This window comes from Drosophila arizonae, chromosome 2, assembly GCF_054131065.1.
Source record: "Drosophila arizonae isolate 15081-1271.41 chromosome 2, UAZ_ARI_1.0, whole genome shotgun sequence".
In the NCBI taxonomy this organism is placed as follows: Eukaryota; Metazoa; Arthropoda; class Insecta; order Diptera; family Drosophilidae; genus Drosophila; species Drosophila arizonae.
This window is the reverse complement of record NC_142922.1, coordinates 6,220,311-6,239,475: the sequence shown is the minus strand read 5'-3', so window position 1 is coordinate 6,239,475 and position 19,165 is coordinate 6,220,311. Positions and strand designations below refer to the sequence as shown.

The 19,165-nt window shown below is 42.4% G+C and overlaps 1 protein-coding gene and 1 long non-coding RNA gene across 3 annotated transcripts in view; one reads left to right on the top strand and one right to left on the bottom strand.

Moving 5' to 3' along the window:
* Positions 1 to 6,391: 6,391 nt before the first annotated feature.
* LOC149270242 (uncharacterized) lies at positions 6,392 to 8,443 on the bottom strand. Its single transcript, XR_016268694.1, has 3 exons — positions 7,726 to 8,443; positions 7,110 to 7,639; positions 6,392 to 6,985 (listed from the first exon to the last, which is right to left on the bottom strand). It is a non-coding gene; the product is annotated as an uncharacterized LOC149270242 (long non-coding RNA).
* Positions 8,444 to 11,866: 3,423 nt separating this feature from the next.
* Positions 11,867 to 19,165, top strand: part of Octalpha2R (alpha2-adrenergic-like octopamine receptor) — a 54,341-nt gene continuing 47,042 nt past the window's right edge. The window contains exon 1 of one of the 2 annotated variants that reach the window (XM_018000746.2): positions 11,867 to 13,872. In XM_018000746.2, coding sequence (XP_017856235.1) covers positions 13,012 to 13,872 — 861 coding nt within the window. In that variant the 5' untranslated portion in view covers positions 11,867 to 13,011. The remainder of the gene's footprint in view (positions 13,873 to 19,165) is intronic. The other variant, XM_018000745.2, reaches the window with a different exon arrangement.

Genomic DNA, 19,165 nt, shown 5'->3' with positions numbered 1-19,165 from the left:
TACGTTTGCGCAGCGTGTGAAACCTAAAACGCCCACGAAGTGGACCTTTCTGGGTGACCCAATCTGACACCGAATTAGGGACAGGTGTCAGCTGGAGATGGGGCGATAGGTGCGATAGGGCGTCGTGGCAGATGCGCTGGATTTAGGTGTGTTTTGTATCCAATCGTGCGCATTTCTCTGCTCCTTAATTCACATTCAAATTCAAATTCGAATCCTGATTCAGATTCAGATTCCAGCAAGTGCCTCGTAATTATGTTGTCTAGCGCGCACTCTCAATGAAGCATCTGACTAATTTTAATTAAAATTCCGCCAAGCCATTGAATTTCAATTACAAGCCAAATATTTTTTATCAGTTCAAAGGGATCCGTAATTGTTTGTAACTGTGCAGTGAATATTCGCATTTTCGCAAATAATTTAGTTATATTTTAATGATACTTTATACGTCTGTTATTTATTACAATAAAATATTCCGATTTAAATTTTAACTTAAGTAACTCAGTATTGTTAATAGTTTTTATATTCTGTTAAATAAAATTTAATTTCTAATATTATAATTTTTTTTTGTATATATTTATAATGCGTTTACTAAAATAATAATGTTTTTTTTTTCAAGTAATTATTTTAGTTAAAATTTTTATTAAAGCATTATAAATAAAATAAATTAAAAGAATTTGTAACTTAAATAATACATTTTTTCAAGTAAATATTTTTTTTTTTTTTTTATTTAATTTTGTTTCAAATACAATTCGAAAATATCTTAATAATTTATATTACATATTCTATAATAAAAAGTATTCTAATCTTAAATGCATAAATTTAGGACCATATCAAACAATAACCTTATCATGTTTTTTTTTTTTTTTTTTGCAAATATAAAGCTACAGTCGCAATAAACTAATTATTTATGTATAATCATCAAATATTTATTTTTTGAAATTTTTCCCAGAATTTTCCCCAACTAAAGCTTATTTCTTAGCTAATGGATATTTGCTGCACGTTGCACATTCTCAGTATTCGCACCTCTCCCACTCATAAATTTGACCAAAAATGCAAAAAGCAAATTCTTTCGAGCCCTGCTTTCAACCGTTGGCATAAAGGGAATTCGCAAGCAACATGAAGAGATTCGCAGAAATAATGCAGTCTCTGTGGCTTTGCTCAGTCAACATTTTTGTGGCGCTGGCATAGTCGGAGAGCTCGAGCAGCACAGGAGAGCTCCACTATGCAAAGCAGGGCCGAGATGCAGAGTGTGTCCAGCCACAGGATCTTTTTGAGCGACTAGTTATTACAACGATGCTCTATTAATTAATTATGGCCATCTGCTGCTGTGGCTTTGTGCCAAAGCCGCTTCATAATGGAAACCGATAAATTCAAGCCTGAATCTTTTGTTTCTTCTTGCTTGTTGTTCGGGCTGCTTTGCTCTTAAAGAGCGCCGGCCACCTGGTTAGTGCCAATTAAGTTTCGGCACGTATCTTGCATGTATGCGAAAAGTTTTCGCACCAAATGAAGCGAGGGTCAAGCCAAGCGGCGCTCTTCACGGCCATGGCCAACAAAACTGAGACGCCTCTGGCCATCGGCCGGGTCATAAGTTGAAAGGTTGAGTCGACATCAGGAAGTTCATTAAATAACTTTCTTCTTACGCAGTTTGTTAACGATGGGTGAGCCGCTATTAAACTCTGACCAGCCACAGCCCGTCAACGTAAGCCGATTCCACTGTCACTTGATTTCAGGAATTTTTCATACAGTTTTCTGTATGCCGAACGAAAAAAAAGAATTCGTGAATTCGATTTGATTTGTTTTTAGCTAAAGCATCGATATTTCAATTGGCACAGCGTTATTTGCTCAAAAAAATGAGAAATTGAAAAATGGAAAAATTGAAAAATATCAAACAGGCCGACACAATTGGAAAAATGCAACCAATAAAACTAGTTCTGCACTTTGTTGATGCAAGATTCAGGTAAACGGGTATATGCTGGGTATATTAACCAATAGCAAGTATGAATAAATATAATAAAAGAATTACTAAAAACAAGTGTCTTGATTGAAGGGGCATCAACTCTGCAGTCAATTCTCTCTTCGCCATTTGATATCAATATATTGCAGCTATTTCGCCCACTTCAAAGAGTGCGGCATATACAGCCAGGGATAGTTGTTGGCAAATATTGCAAGTCAATTGCTGTAACAAAGTTATTTGCGACATGCAATATGCGCACAGCAGTTGGCAAATAGAGAGGCTTCAGCAATGTGTGTGGGGGGTGGGATGGTGGGTTGGCATGGTGGCTCACCAGGTTAGGATAGTCTAAAAGCTTTTTCACCTTTCATGCTGTTGGCCGCATGAGCAATGAGGCCTGAGTGGTCAGCGAGATGACCAGCCGGATTTTGGGACACGCTGCTTGCTCAGGCGGGCGCCATTACGAGCTGGCCATAATGAAGGCCGCAGCAAACTTGAAAATGCTGATTGAAAATCAATTGAAAGCAATCACGATGCACTCACTGCAGGGCTGCTTTATGGGCGTGTCTAATGTGCACTGGCGCAGCTGGAGCTTGGAGCGTTCCGTTAACGCAGTTTAGCCGGAGTCGCAGCCAGTGCAGTGCCCACCCACTTAAAGCCCGGCCCTGACAGTTGTTGCAGGCAGCGCAGCTGCTCTTGTGTTGCATTTAATGTTGCTGCTTGTAATTCCGCATGTTCAACAATGCACTAACATGCAACATTGTTGTAAGCATTAGTTTCCAAATTTGTTATGCAACAAGACGGCAAAAAGGGCATGCAAATATTTGTACTTTTGCAGCAGCCGTGGGCGTGTACGAGGGCGTGGGCGTGGGCGTGGGCGTGTGTGGGGGATGTATGCAGATGTATGCAACGCACATAAAACTCGCACAGATGACACTTTATGCAAATACATTCAAAATTAGTTTCCATTTGGTTATTGCAGTTTTATTTTATTTCACTTTTTCTGAGAATGCGCAATGGCAGCCAGCATAATTCCAAGTGATTGCAGCTTGGCTTTTATTTCCGGCAAATACTATAGATGAACAATAGGGTTTGTCATAAAGTTTTCAATTGGATTCATTTGCTGCAGCTATTCGACTCAAATTAATTATTAATCGTCTCAAATTGCCAGTGAGCTATTAGCATTTCTACAGATCTCTGCATAACTCAATTGCACAACGAACTTGTAACAATGGAATCCAATTGAGCTGAGATTTCCAAAGCTAAAATGCAATTCATTTATGGTTTCATGCTGAGAGCCAGAAAACGTGTGACTCGTAACATGCAAATGATGGAGTTTCAAATTCTCTACATTTCATAGAGAATATAAATTCCATATAGATATATTTCAAATTTCTATTTATACCCTGAACCCATTGAAAATAAGAAATCAGGGTATAATGGTTTTGTGAAAAAGTATGTAACGGGCAGAAGGAATCATCGCAGACCCCATAAAGTATATATATTCTTGATCAGGACGACGAGCTGAGTCGAGTTAGCCCTGTCCGTCTGTCCGTCGTCCGTATGAGTGCGTCGATCTCAGAAATTATAAAGGTAGAAAGCTGAAATGTGGCATGCATATTCGTGTGTGCCATACGCAGTACAAGTTTATCATATTTTTTCGATAACTTATCCGATAACTTTTTTATCGAGAATAATCGAACAATTTATTTTGTTTTTTCAGCCTAATTTAAACACATTTAGACCTGGAGACTTCAGATTTACTGTGTTGATCGATATGAAGGTTTTGTCATTTACAGATTTTGCATACCACGCCCCCTGTAAAAAACGTATTTCAAGTACTAGGGACTTATGCTTTAAAATATACACATATTATTCCCATATGATTATGCTCTGTTTCATTAAGATCGTATGTCTACAAAAGAAATTATTCAACAAATAAATTCTCATAATATTGCCCACACTGCAGCGCAGTTCAAGCGCAGCCGCTGCTAACTGCGCAGTCAGCAGAGCGCGTGATTATGGGTGCGTGTGTATGCATGTGTGCATAAAAGAAGTGCAGAATGAGTAGAATATCAGCTTAGTGGGTTCAGGGTAACTCCTAGTCGAGCAGTCTCGACTGGAGCCTTCTTACTTGTTCAATTTAATATTAATAAATAATTTTCCTGTAAATTAAACATTTTGTAGAAGCTTCAATTTAACAAAAGGATGCTCTCGCTAGCCCTCCTGCACAATAGACCACAGTGAAGCCCTCAGTGCACTGCAGTGGCAGCTGACTCCGATTAAGTTATTTCGCAAGTCTCTCCGTCTATGGATGCTCATCCTGATCCCATTGAAAGACTGACGTACATAGCTATTAAATAATGTGCACGCCAAGCATATCAAGTTGTGTTATTTCGCATGCAGTCAGCTATGCAGACCTCAACGCATACCTCAAAAGGTATTTACACAGTTTCCACAGCAGCTGCACGAAATTCTAATTAAGTCATGGGATCTGCTGCTGCACCTGCTCGTGCTGCTGCTGCCACATCCAGTGGCCCTTTGTGTTGCAACATTTTTGGTTTAGGCAATGAAAAATGCTTCATTATATAGTCGCCGCGAGAATAAAGCACAGCAGCAACTATGAAAAGGCCAAAGGCGACCCGGCAACCCAGCAGAACGCAACAGTTCGTAACTGGCGCAGATTTGATAGCGCTGCGGCCAGCTGCATTTTGGAGCAGCAAGTTTTGATGTTTGTTGCCCTGGACTGCACTGGACACGCGGCGCTGCAGCGCGCTGTGCCCTGTCACATCTCAGCCTCCGTGGCTGACGGGCCCACAGGCCAAAGCTCACAGGACGCGGCGCTCTCAACGCTTTTTGTGCCGCGTCGCTTTTGTTCGCCCGCTTTGACTTTGTTGTGCTTTGTTGTGTTGTCGGCGCGGCTAATTAAAATTTTTGCAAATGTAATATGTAGGCAACTTTCAGCGTTTTTCTGATTGCCTGAATAAATTTAACCTGGCCATGTTGCTGTTCACCTCGTCCGGTCCTGCGCGCATTAAATTTGCGGAGCAGTTAACGCATTAATGTTTAGAAGCGGCCTTTTGTGCTTGTGCAGAGGGCCAAGAACGGTTTGGGCCACAGATATGAGGTAAACGGCCAGCTGGATTTTTCTTCTCGTCCTGCCTGGAGGCAAATGACCTTGTGCCGTTCCAGACAGCCGAGTGCGGCGCAATTAGCTGCACAACTTGGCCCTAAGATTAATGGCGCTTTTTGGCCAAGTCCTTTGAGTTGTCGCTGCCTTATTGACTATCGCACCACACCGCCGCTCGTCGTGTCGCCGGTGTCAATAAAACGCTTGTTCTTGCGTAAATAAAAATAATAAATGATGCCGCCGCGCCGTCAGACTGTCGCACCGTCGGACCGTCGCAGCCGTCGAAAGTTCAGCAGCAAACGGCAAGTAATTAAGCGCATAAATTTTATGACAACTGACAATTGCACACCTCGCAGGCAGCCCTTAACGAAATGGAAACTGTTCAAGTCTCAGCGGCGAAGGTTTAAGAATAAAACTAGGCATTTTAGTAGGCAAAATTTATATATATTTAGCAATAGAGAATCATAATATAATAGAGAAATATAATATAATATTAGTTAATCACTTTCCCACTTTCAATTGATTTATGGTATATATTCTTTGGGGTGCTTTGAATTATCAAAAATAAAATAAAATTAAAAAATTAATCTAAATAATTATATGTATTCAATGGCATCAAATTGAGGTCGTGATTAAAGATTAATTTACATATATAATAGTATAACAAAGATATACTTAGATTTGATTGGCTCTGAAAACTTCTACGGGAGTTTACACACAATACTCAGATCTAGCACTGACATACATCTGATGAATTTTAAAATTCTCCCAAGTAGTGCCATGATTTCCAATCCTATCGTATATTCTCTAGTTTCGTTCTTCTCTTGTAATTTTATCTTTTTACTTCTCATTTAGCTTTCTTCTAGTCATTTGCTCATATTTTACCTTGAATTTTATATCTTGAGCCAATTAAAAGCGAATTTTTCGATAACTATATTGATGGGTGAATTAACTTTAACTCATCTGCCTTAAGAGAAAATAATATAAATTTAGAATTTAATATTTCTTCATATTATTATTATTTTTATTTTATTTTATTTTTATTTTTTTGTCTCTATTATAATTTATTAAAATAATTTTTTTATGTTTTATAATAATAATATATATTTTTTTAAATGAATTATGATATATTATATATTATTAGCTATTAAATTAATTATATTTTAATATTTAATATGATATAGCTATTAGCTATTAAATTATTATTATTAATTATTATTAATATTTAATATGATATATTATATATTACTAGCTGGCCCGGCAAACGTTGCATTGCCCTCTATATTATTTCTAGGTAAAAAATTGTTGAAAGCTATGTTGTTCAGGCTGGGATACACTGATAAATTTATTAATCGGATTTTCATTCAAGCACCTTGTTGTAAACGACATTCTTCGTTTTTTGGTCGGGTGCAAGAACAAATAATGCGGATCGTTTGCCAACACGTGAGCATGCCACGTACAATTGACCATGAGAAAAACACGCATTTTCTAGATTGAGGCCACAAATAGTCAAAGATTGGCCCTGTGATTTGTTGATCGTCATGGCGAAGGCAAGACGAATCGGGAATTGAATTCGTTTAAACTCAAAGGGCATATCTGTTGGGATCATCGGAATCCTTGGAATAAGAACTTCCTCATCTTTAAATTTTCCTTTGAGTATCGACGCGTGAATAACATTGCTCATCAGTTTTCTTATCACCAAACGCGTTCCATTGCACAGTTTTGGTTGGTTTAAATTTCTAAGCATGCAAATCATGGAGAATTGCTCTTTTCATAGCTGTGTTCATTTCTTGACGCCGGTCAAGTTGTTCTTCCATATTGCCCATGAAGTATATTTGCAAGAATTTTTGCTGTGCATCTTCAATAGGTTGCAATGATCCAATGCGATGGCAAATCTGGCCTTGAATCTTTAAATTCAAAGCCATAGTTATAGTTATATTTACAAACACTATTTACAGAAATCTAACAAACTACATTATTCAAAATTTTTTTTTGGCAGTCATAGAAAATAAAATTTTTAACGTAAATTACCTTAAATATCCGTCTCCAATATTTTCCGCCCCAAATGAAGTCATTTGGAAACAGGCATTGTATTTTTTAGTGTTCGCTAGAAAATGTCGTGATTCTAGTGTTTCGCCATAAAGCAGGGAACGCAATGGCTATGGTGACCGCTAATGGCAATGTCACTTTACCACTAAGGCAGCACAAACCGGGCGTTTCACCAGCAAACTTCAATGCGCCACAATGCTAGCAAACAACGTCCATTGGACCAATGCAAACTAAACGATTCAAGCTGTAATCAATGGTGCAATCATATCGAAACGCTGCTCGATTCAAATCAATCCTTGAACCATTTCTTATTGCCATTTCACGGGCTGCCTCTCTTTGAGAAGCACGAATTAAGGCCCTTCTTCCCTGGGTACTAACGCGGAGCCTTTCTCGGGCGATTTCTCGCTCTTCGTCAGATAATTGACTCGCGCTATTCCGTTGCCTAATTGCATTATGGGTCCGCCGGGAAAGATTAGATCTTCTAGGACGCGGCATTTTTATTAATAGTAATACTGCCCTCGCACAAAACCATATAAAACAATCGAGAAATATAAATATAAATAATTTACACAAATTTATGTTTGAGACAAACAAATACCTGAACTTTCGAGATATTTAGCTTTTGTAAAAGTCCAAAAATACAATTTTTAATAATTAACTTTTTTTTTTTTAATTTCGAATTTTGAATTTTGAATTTTTTATTTATTTTTGATTGTTAGGTTTTAATCTTTTGATTTTTTTTTTAATTTTTGCAGATTTTTGATTTGAAATATTTATAAAGTTTAAAAGTCCGAAAATATAAAAAGCCAAAAATACACTTTTTAATAATTACCTTTTTTTTTTTTAATTTCGAATTTTTAATTTTTTATTTATTTTTTGAACAGTCAGGTTTTAATCTTTTGATTTTTTGCAGATTTTTGATTTGAAATATTTTTCCTTTTGATTTGAAAATTTTTTTTTTTTTTTTTTTTTTTTTTTTTTTTTGAATAGTCAGGTCTGCTCGAGGTCAGGAGACCGTAGACTGACTGACTACATTTGTTTATTTACTTCTACACTATTGTCAAAACTGTCACTGTTACCAAGCCTACTGGGTATAAAAAAAATTTGAACATTTGGGGAAAAAACCGCGTTTTTCAAGTATTCGGCAAATTTTTTCAGTATTTTTAAGACCCTATACTAAACTCGTTGCGGAGACAAATCCAACAAATCAAAAACCATGAAAATTGGTTCAGCCCAAATCAAGTTATAAGCAGTCTTCACTTTTACACAACTTTCTTTTATATATATAGATTAGCTATTATATTATTTATATTTTAATATTTTATATTTAATTATGTTATGTAGCATTTATTAACTGTTTCATTTTCTTTTATAATTATATCTGAATTTTATTAAATTTTTATTTTTAAATATTATTCTTATTGGTTTATTTATGTAATTTATTATTTATTTATTATTATTTTCTTTTTTTTTTCATAATAATATAGTCATTAGATGGTTGCATGTGGCCAGTTTCCTTGTCCGAGCTTGCAGCTGTTGGCTGAAGTGTTTGCTGCTGTGCTCGGCCAAGCAGTAAATATGGTTATGTTTTGTGCTTTGAGGCGCTTGTGACATGCACATGGAGGCCATGTTGGCCGGACGGAAGAGCCAACCCGTTCGTGCTCCCATTTGGCCCAGTGCGCCCCTACGTGCCCCAACTGCCCTCGGCCACTCAGCGGAGCTCCTCAATTGTCAATTGAGCGCACGTGCTGCCGGCGTTGCCGTCGCTGCCTCGGGCTGATTGGCAGCCTAATGGGGCGCCGGCAGGCCGGAAAACAGAATCAGCTCGAATCAGGGGTCATATCAGCCGATTAAAACTTTCAATGCTTAATGGCAAGGTTGGCGACTTCGAAGTGCTTGGCCATTAATTCGATTTAGCTGCGCATTTAAGTTCTATCGATTGTAATTTCAGTTAAAGCATTTGCAATTCAGACGGTGGACAAATTGAGATGCTTTTGCCATTGCGGGTAATTTTCTATAATTTGCCACGATGCGCGTGCACAGAAAACGCACTGCGCGTTGCCTAAGGTGGAGGCGAGCATAAATAATTGCCGCTGACAGGTTGATAAATGAGTTTTCAGCCAAGTTAATGAAACTAAAACCTGGTTGGTACATGAGCTGCCAGCCAGCCTGTCCAATGCCGTGTAGCTCTGGCTGTAACGCGCTTTTAAATTAAGATAATGCATCGAGCTGCGCCACAGTGCGTATGAGTAACGTTATTTCCGGTACCAGCCCCACGTCATGGCATAGCCCAGCGCAGCACTCCCATAGGATATGGCAAGCTTTTAGCAACAGTTTTCCAGCTAATGCGACTGATAAGCGCACATAAAATATTCGCAGCCATTAGCGAGTTGCATTTGCGCATTTTTCAACCGAACTCTCGCGCACTGAAAATGTGTTTCCCCATTTTCTTTTTTTTGCCTTGCTCGACCCATTCCAATGGTCCATAACGCACGGCTCTGGCCAATTGGCAGCAGCGCTCGCTGCTATTCCCAGTCGTATAGTGACAAAACGCTCAGGTCGGGAAAAGTTTCGGAAAACTGAAGCGGCGCACAGCGCAAAGGAATGCTCCAGAGCTTCCTAGACCTGGCAAATACCCTATGAACAGCTAAAATCGGTTAAGATAATTTAAAAATTATTTCTTTTGTATTGAAGTTTATTTATTTTATTTTATTTTTTATAATTTTAACTCAACCAATTTGGGTTTCATTTAAACATATGTAAATATGTAATGCAAAAATATTTTCTCTAAAGTTTCTTAGGCCTAGCAGCTACCCTCTGTACAACCCACGTCTATTCCATTATCGAAAATCTTTTGACATGGTTTCTCTTCTCTGGCTTAAACTAATATACTTACTACAGTGCTATAATACTCTTTTATTTTTAGCATATTTCTGGTACCGTAAAACATTTTTAGAGAGTGCGCGCAATATTTGCCACACCCCCATTTTTAGCTGCAGTTTATGTGGGTCCACAAATCCGATTTCATTATGCAAAACGTGCGGCGAATAAAAATTAGATTTAGCTGTTGAGCAACGGCCACATAAATGCAGACGGAAAGACGAAGTTGTCATTAGCGGCTGCTCTGTGCGTGCTGCAGTCGCAATGAGGCATGCAAACGCACGCACGCACACACACAGACACACACACGGTTTCATATATGTATATGTGCATAACTTAATGCATGCGCATTTGAGAGATTTGCGCATTATCCATGCCGTCCGACTGACTACAGTCCATAGGCTTATGCGGCGTATGCGCAATTTGATTCTGCCCGACACTGCGGCTGCTTATAGTGAGTGTGTGTGTGTGTGTGTGTGTATTTGTGGGCCATGGCTCACTGATTGGCTTTACACACAAATGAGTGTGTGTGTGTGTGTGTGCGTGTGTGTGTCTGCCTAGGCGGTTAATATAATCAGCGCTTGACAAGCAATCTTCTGTTAGGCACTGAGCCCTGAGAACCCGCTGCTAAAGCTGCTCTTTCTGCTGCTTAGTCTTTCCGGCATATGCCAGTGTATGTGTGCATGTGTGTGCGTGTGTGTGTGTCTGGCCGTCACGGCAAATAAGTTGATGTCGTAGCAGCTCGCTCGCTGCTTGTTTGTCAAGTGTCGGCCCTTTTCAGATTTATTATGTTGATGCCGCTCTGCTGCGTGTAATTTGAAATTATGCGCGGCAGCAACACGGCGTATGCTTAACGTAATCAAATAACTCGAATAACTCATACGCAGCGTATACATAAATGCATACTTGGCTCATGAAAAACTTCCAGGCGAACGAAGTGTGCGCTCAACTCTTCATTATCATAATAATTTCTAGCTGATTTCATTGCGAAGCTGCTGAAGCAGCAGCCACACCAACAACACCAACAACGGCTACAACAACAACATCGATGATAACAACAACAGATATCAGAACAACCTGTTTGGCTGCACGATTGATACGCACAAGTTGGCTTTTCAATTATGTGCCCCATCTACGTGACTATAGCGCATAATGTGCGTAATGTGCTGGCAGTCAGAAGAACACATACAGACATATAAATATATTCGCATGTATATATATATGCTGGTATATATGTATTGCATGTGGCCCGCACGCCTTTTGATGGCTTCATTCTTGGGCCTTTATTGGCAGAGTTGAGACGCAACTTTAACAGGCCGCAAATCGTGAGAAGTATTTAAAAGGTGAGCCTGCCAGCATTTGGCGTGAAAACAAAGCCAGCTATGTGGGTTGGAATAAAAAATGTAAACAAAAGGCCGCATCGCACACATGGGCCTCGTTCGCATGGCCAACATTTGTAGCAAACATGCCCACACTCACACAACCACACACACACACACACACGCCCTTTGGGGCTGAGGGTGCAACAGTGAAATGAAAAACGTGAAAAGTGCTGCAACAAATGGGTTCGGGTTGTGTTTTTGGGTATAGGTTTTGGGTCTTGGATTTAGGTATATGGCGCACTCACGCCCCACACTCACACACCCACACCCACACACACACACACACACACACGCACACTTTGACCAAAACAAAACGCAACTGAAACGAGTGGAATGTGGAACACAAATCGCGCCAAAGAGACAATTTCCCCGTGAGCGAATTTCCCCAGCGCAGCGGCAACGGCATGTGCCGAACGAAGCGGCCAGTCACACGAATCGCCGCCGAGGCGAGAGCCGAAGCCAGCCGCTGAGGCTGCGTGTGCGAAAGACAACTTTGGTAGCAAATGTTGGGGCATTCAGTTAAGATGTGCATTTCCAGCGGTGCGAACGTGTTGCGGGCGCGTCAGCCGGCCCAGTAGCCAAACAGCCAAAGTAAACAGCCAAAACTCACTGACACTTAGCCAAAGAAAAAGCGCCAAATCGCGACGAGAAATGCCCACGCCCGACTGAATGTGGCTTGTGAGGCGCGCGAGTCCCCAAAAGAAAACTGTCCACAGATCCATTGTAAATAAGTGAGCTGACGCACGTACCGAGCTATTTATCTGAACGGATTACAAACTGTTGATCGAGTGTGAATCGAATACGTATACGGAAAAAGCGAACGGACGGCAGTGAGGCGAAGGCGCAATGTGAATGCAGATCGGGCACATCGATGGCATCGAGATCGAGATATCGAGAGTGGGGTTCTAGTGGCGCCCCGGTGGCGGGTCCCTGTTGTATATAGTCCGTCTTAATCCATAGTATACGTTTAATCTGTGTGTGTGTGTGTGTGTAGTTCACTCTCGCTCACTCTCTCTCTCTCTCTCACTTGCTCTCTCTCTCTCTCTCACTCACACTCTATCTGTATTTCTTCATGTGTGTCGGTCTATGTGTGTGTGTGTTTATCCAGCAACAACAATAAATAAAACAAACAAAGAAGATATTGTATATGAATGTATTATTCAAATAAATAATAATATTAATAATTAATAGTTATATGAAAGCCGCGCGCGTTTTACGCTCACGCGACTTCAAAACGCTTCGCACATACACAAGTTTCGGTGCAAAACGGGTAAAAACATAATCGAATAATTGCAAATCGCAAAACTATGCTAGGCATTAGATAAATTACTAGATTTAATTGGGTGTTGGAACTGAATTCCGAACGTAATTGAAACGCGCGCAAGCGAATGCTAGATTGCCGGCCGCATTTTCAAATTTAATTATAAATACACACACACACCTACATATAAATATATGCATATATATATTTATTTATTTATAAATACAAACAAAATATAAATTCAAACATACGCATATGCCTAGCCAAGTGAAGTGGACAGCGCCAGCATGGGACCAATCCGACGCTAGACAGAGATAGATAGATAGATACACCTGACAAGCGCAACAATAAGCGAAGCAACATGGACTACGCCAAAGTGGAGGCCAGCATCAATACGGGCAACATCAGCAATGATGACTTCCTGGCCGTATTCTCGAGCGCTGCCACAATAACAACAACAGCTGCCACAGCCGGAGCAGCATCATCATCGCTGGCCCATGGCAATCCGCCGGCCGCACTCAATCCGCCGCTGGTGACAGTCGATGGGCAGGTCCAGCTGCCGAATCTGCTGGAGATGCAGCCGCCAGTGAATGATACGATCTATCTGCTGAATGGCAGCCTCTACAACAACAGCCTCCAGCTGGCGGGCAGCTACTACAATCAGACGACGGCCAATATGAGCCTGGGCCTGCTGGCCAACAGCAGCAACGGCACGGAGGTGCACTGGGATGGCCGGTATCCGAGCGGCTATACGCTGACGCACATTGTGATCGCCTCGATCATTGTGACCATACTGATGATCATCATTGTGGTGGGCAACATGCTGGTGATCATTGCGATAGCCACCGAAAAGTCGCTGAAGAACATACAGAACTGGTTCATTGCCTCGCTGGCCGTGGCCGACTTCTTTCTGGGCCTCATCATAATGCCCTTCTCGCTGGCCAACGAGCTGATGGGCTACTGGATCTTCGGCAGCTGGTGGTGCGACATACACTCGGCCATGGACGTCCTCCTCTGCACAGCCTCGATCATGAATCTGTGCCTCATCTCGCTCGATCGCTACTGGAGCATCACCAAGGCCGTTGACTATCTCAAGTCGCGCACGCCCGCCCGCGCCGCCGTCATGATCACCGCGGTGTGGATAATGTCGGCGCTGATATGCATTCCCCCGCTGCTCGGCTGGAAGGTCAAGATGCCCGAGGGTCCGCTGCCCAAGTGTGAGGTAAGTGCTCCAAATTGCACTTGTCAATTGCGAAATTGAGGCCAATTGTCGCCAATTGACGGCAAGCTGGACAATAATTCGCGTATTTGCAAACAATCAACAGTGCTCATGCTAAATCTACACTAACACACACACACACCGATACCGTAAGCCCCCATTCAAATTTATCGCCTTAGAATTTGCCACAATTTACGGCTCGTTTTGTTGCGCATTGTTATTGTTATTGGACGCGACTAAATCCACAAAAATATCTATGCATATGAGTTTCACTGTATCTCTCGCTCTCTCTTTCTCTCTCTCTCTCTCTCTGTCTCTATCTCTCTCTCTCTCTATCTCTATCTCTCTGTAGCTCTATCCCCACCGAAGGCAGTACCCAAAAACTAAGCAATAACCCATCGAGATACGCGTCTTATCATGCGGGTCGCTGTCTCTGCCATTGTCGCCGTCGTTGCAAACATTTACATTTCTCTAGCCACACACACACGCACACACACACACATATATTCTGAATGTGCTGCGTCTTTTTTGGGATACACTAGAGAGATTCCTTTCAGCCAGCAGGCGAAACTCGCCCAAGCTCAAATTGTCGTTGCTCAGTTTTTGGAAATCACTTGAAATTTCGCCACAAGTCCGCTCAACTTGTGTGTGCGCCCCCAAACGAGACGTGGCGGGTCAAGCGGCCACCCACTCCTCGCCCAGCCGAGATGCAGGGCGCAGCATTCAATCCATGTGCCAGCGAGTGATTGACTGACGGCGACTCTGACAGGCGATCAGCAGGCAGACAAGCAGCAGCAGCAGCAGCAGCAGCAAAATATTCAATTTTCAAATCTATAGCAAATTTGAGTTGAAGCAGATAGAGCGACAGGTGCTTAAAGCGAGCGCTTTCAATATATGCACACACACTCACACACACGCACACACACTGCACATATATATCAAGATGAACTATAAATATTTATTGCATCCATAATAAATAAAGCCACATCGTGTTGCAACAGCGTTAAAGTAGTCCAAATTGTAATAAACTGAAAACTTTAATCGACAACAACAACAACAACGACAACAACATATAACTTTGGCATTTCCAATTAACCTTGAAGCAATAAGAAAAAAAAAGTAACTTATTTGTGTAGAGGACGTCAGACATCGGTCAGTGGAGAGCGAGTGGGTTTGTTATTTACGGGTGCACGAGCCTGAGGCTCCGCTAGGTCCGCTAGGTCCGCAGGCTCCGCAGGCAAATGCGACACATTAATCAAGACTAAGTGGCCAGGATAACGTGCAGCCAACTGCTGGCCACCGCTAGGTCACTTGGCCAACGTTGCTTCCCCCCGTGTTTTTTGTCCACCTTCCATTCTCTTTTTGCTACAGAAAGTGCTTTAAATTAAAGACTCCCAGCAGAGGGAATAACTAGTGCTGCGAATAAAAACAAGAAACAAAGAGGAAAGTAGCATAAATTGAGATAAATAGATATTTGCAAATAAAGTGACCCACTTCAAAGCGCAAAAATACATAAACAAATTGCTGGCAATAATTAATGATAATAATATTTTCAGTTTATTTCGATGACTCTGACCTTATCTAGCTCTAAGGAGAGCTATAAATGTGCAAATATAAATAGAAAATCTTATATATGCATATGTGTATTTATTTTTGCTACATTTGCATAGTCCCATTGGAATTTGCAGATAATATTACACATATTACATAAGACATTACATAAATAAATATATTTTTTTAGATAAAAGTTCGCCCAATAAATGTCAGCCTATAATTTCATCTTGCATATTGTGAGAGATGTAAACTAATTCAGATATAAGAGAAATATATGTGGCCTGCTTATTGTGTGTAGGGTATAGAAATTTCAGATCTCTACCAAAAACAGAATTCTTTAAACTCGATAACATTTGGCTAGCTTTAGGCGTATCTGCTCTGACCTTATCGATGGCTGCTCGTTCATCACAGCTCTGCCCATTTCGGGCTGTAGAGGGCATAAGCAATTAGTGGCATTGTCGTTGCAGTCCCTAATAAATGGCTTTTAAAAGGCGGCTTAAAGCCAACCGCAAAACCAATCAGTTAACCAGCCACCCGCAGCGAGCCACCGACAGCAGAATACAATTTCCAATCGTGGGCACAGGGCCGGTCCCACAGCACCGCTACCCGGAACCCTCCTCTCCCCTACGCAGCCATAGTCCCAGCCATCATTAAAAATGCCGCCCAGCGCCAAAGCCAAACAATAGCGTCGACAGAGGCTACGCCTTGTAGGCGTGGCTTTTGGGTTTCGCGTATTTAAGGCAAGCGATTCGAACAGCGCACAAGCAACACACACACACACACACACACACACACACGCACACTAGCCCACTCCCACTCACACATTGTCGGGCTAAATATTATAATTATGACACCATGTTGACATGTTTAAAATTGTTGTGCGCAGTCGGCGGCGGCGGCGGCAGCGGCAGAGACGTAAGCAGCACATTGAACCGCCGCAGCGAGCAGGAGGCGGCTGGGTGGTGGAGCAGGAGGCCACTTGTCGTAGGCCACGCCCTGTCGCTGATTTGACACTCGCCTGTCGCATTTAATTAATAAAATCACATTTTCCAGAATTATGTCGATGGTTTTCACTGTCAACTCAGCTCGGCGCAGCCCAGCTCGGCTCGAATTTTGTTGCTTTGGTCGTGTTGGCGTTGAGTAAACATTGCGATGGACGCGTTTAATTGGCACCGAGCTGGTGGGGCAACTGTTCAAAGTTTTCACTCGCACATTTGGGGCTACTGCGGCTGCCTGATTAAAGCCAAGTTTTTGCCTAATGAGGTGTTGGCAATTACGCACATTTATTTCACTCAGCTCGCGTGTGTGTGTGTGTGTTTGCTCTCTGATCTGTTGTGTAATTTTTGGTTCGTCGCTGTCTAATGAAGCCCGCGGCGCTTGCGGCGCTGTAAATCAGCAGCCATTGTTCATCGCCTGGCTAATGATTTCAATTTAGCTGCGGGAAAACTCGGCAAACTCAAAGGCCGAAAAATTGCGTTCGAGCACATCATGTGGTGCACTCTGCGAGTGCTCTTAAGCAGCTCATTTTCCACTTGATGACCGGTGCCCATTGTGGCGAGCGGCACAAAAGGACTCTGATTATTGTAATCCGTTAAGGGCAGCCCAGGCACAAGCGCTTTATTGAAATATTAATCGAATACAATATGGCATATTTTGGATAGGGCGGCGCCACGATGACAAAAGGCGCGGCACAAAGGGCTCAGCCGAGCGCAGCCCTGGCAGCTCGCCTTAAAGTTTGCCTCGCAGCCCCCTCGACTCTCCCACAAGAGCGAGAGCTGAGACTGGAACATGTCTGACAACAGTTGTCGTCGGCTTTACATTCACCACAAAGTGTGGCCAAAACAACGCTGCGTATGTGTAATGTGACAATATACAAGCACACACACACACACACATACACATACACAGAGAGAGAAGCACACACACTCACGCACACAATAATGACCTAAGTCATTGCCTAAGTAGCTCATTAGCGTCGGCTTCAGCCAGCTCGGATACTTTAAAAAATAAAAGAAGGCACGGCCGGAGTGGGCCGACTTGGCCAGGGCCTGTTGGCCAACCAAGGCAGCCGCAAGAGCTTTAAGTTGACATTCAGCTGGGACCGAGCCCGAGGGCCTTAGCACAAAATATCAAAAGTGGGCCCACTTTTGATATTTTCTCATTATTTTTCCCAGTTCGTGTGAGTGGCAGTCGAGTGGGTAAGTGTATGAGTGTGTGTGCGTGTGTGTGTGTTTGCAATTTTGGTTAAGGTCTTTGTTACATTTCATACACTTGACTGGCTTTTCTTTAAGTCTGTCCATGTCCTTGTTGTTAGTGCCACTGAACTTTTACATGCCATCAAGCTGCGTCGCAGCTTGCGTTGGCCTGTGTGGATAGCCTTTCTCTATTTTGCTGCTTCTCTTTCCTTTTTGTTTTTTCCCAGTTTTTGTTGTTATTCTAAATATTGTTGCTACATTTTTCAGAGCAAAGCCTTTCCGGGCAAAAGAGAACGCAGTAAGCTGCTAACTAATGGGCTTTGCCTCGCAATTGTGTCTAGCGCAAAGTACGCTATGCAGCAATTTCTGCGGCCATTACCGACTGTGGCAGCTCTTAAGATCATAATCAACGGCATTTATTTTTCAATCGGCCCCAGCCTCTGGCAGGGAGTGCGCGCATTGGGCTGCGTTATTACATCCTTGATTTGTTTATAACAGGAAATTGTTAAGGAATATGTGAAAGGAGGAAAACTGTAAGCGTACCCACAGCAAAATCAAATAACACGCATACGCCGCGTTGCCTCGCCCCATATGCGCCCCCCCCCCCCCCCCCTCCACGACTTAAATCGTTTGCTAATTTCCGCTCATGCCGGCGGTTCGGGCTATAGATATGCTGCAGCTCTGTGTGTGTGTGTTCGTGTGTGTGTGTGTGTGCGTGGGCGAAGTGTCCTGGCAAACAACTGGCGGCAAGACAACATATTTTAAATGTCCGCTCAGCACACCCCAAAACGACACACACACACACACACAGAGGCATACCACACATACACACATTTGAGTCACATGGTTTGGCACGCTTAATGCGTGGCATAGGCAAATATTGACATTTGGGCTTATGGAGCACGCACCACTAACTGACGCCTGCTACTTACAGCGAGGAGGTGGGGCAGGGGGCTGCGTGGAGAGCCATCCGCATGCTTAAATTAAATTACTGAGCAATTCTTTCCGGCTGCTTTTGGCCCCTTATTGCCACTGTGTGGCATTGTTTTGCTGCGTGCCCCACGTAGCAGGAGTACATAGCGTACACGATTTGCGGTTGCCCCCTGCCCGCCGCCTCAAAACTCCATTCGCTGGCCCCGTCCCCCATGCCCCGCAGGCGGCTCTGCGGCTCTGCAGCTGTGCCGCGCCGCGCCGGTTGCGCACTTGGCCAATGGCTTCTTGTTTTCCTTATTTTTTCCATTTTCTTGGCTTCTCGGGGTGTTCGCCTCGCTTCTTCAATTTGATTAAAATAAAACAAAGTTTTTAAGCCGGGATTAGTGGAGCGTAGAACTTGCTGTTGCTGTACCACAGTCAGTCAATTGTTTGTCCTTTGGACGCGCTAACGAACTTCTAGCCGTTGTCTTGACGTGCATACATGCTTCTTCTCCTCTTTTCTGTTAATATATATCCAGCAGTTTCTCAAGATTCGCCAAGTTAAAGACTCTCGTTTATTGCTTATAGAATTTGCATTGCATATCCCCGTGGCTGTCTGAAAAGTTTTTTATTGC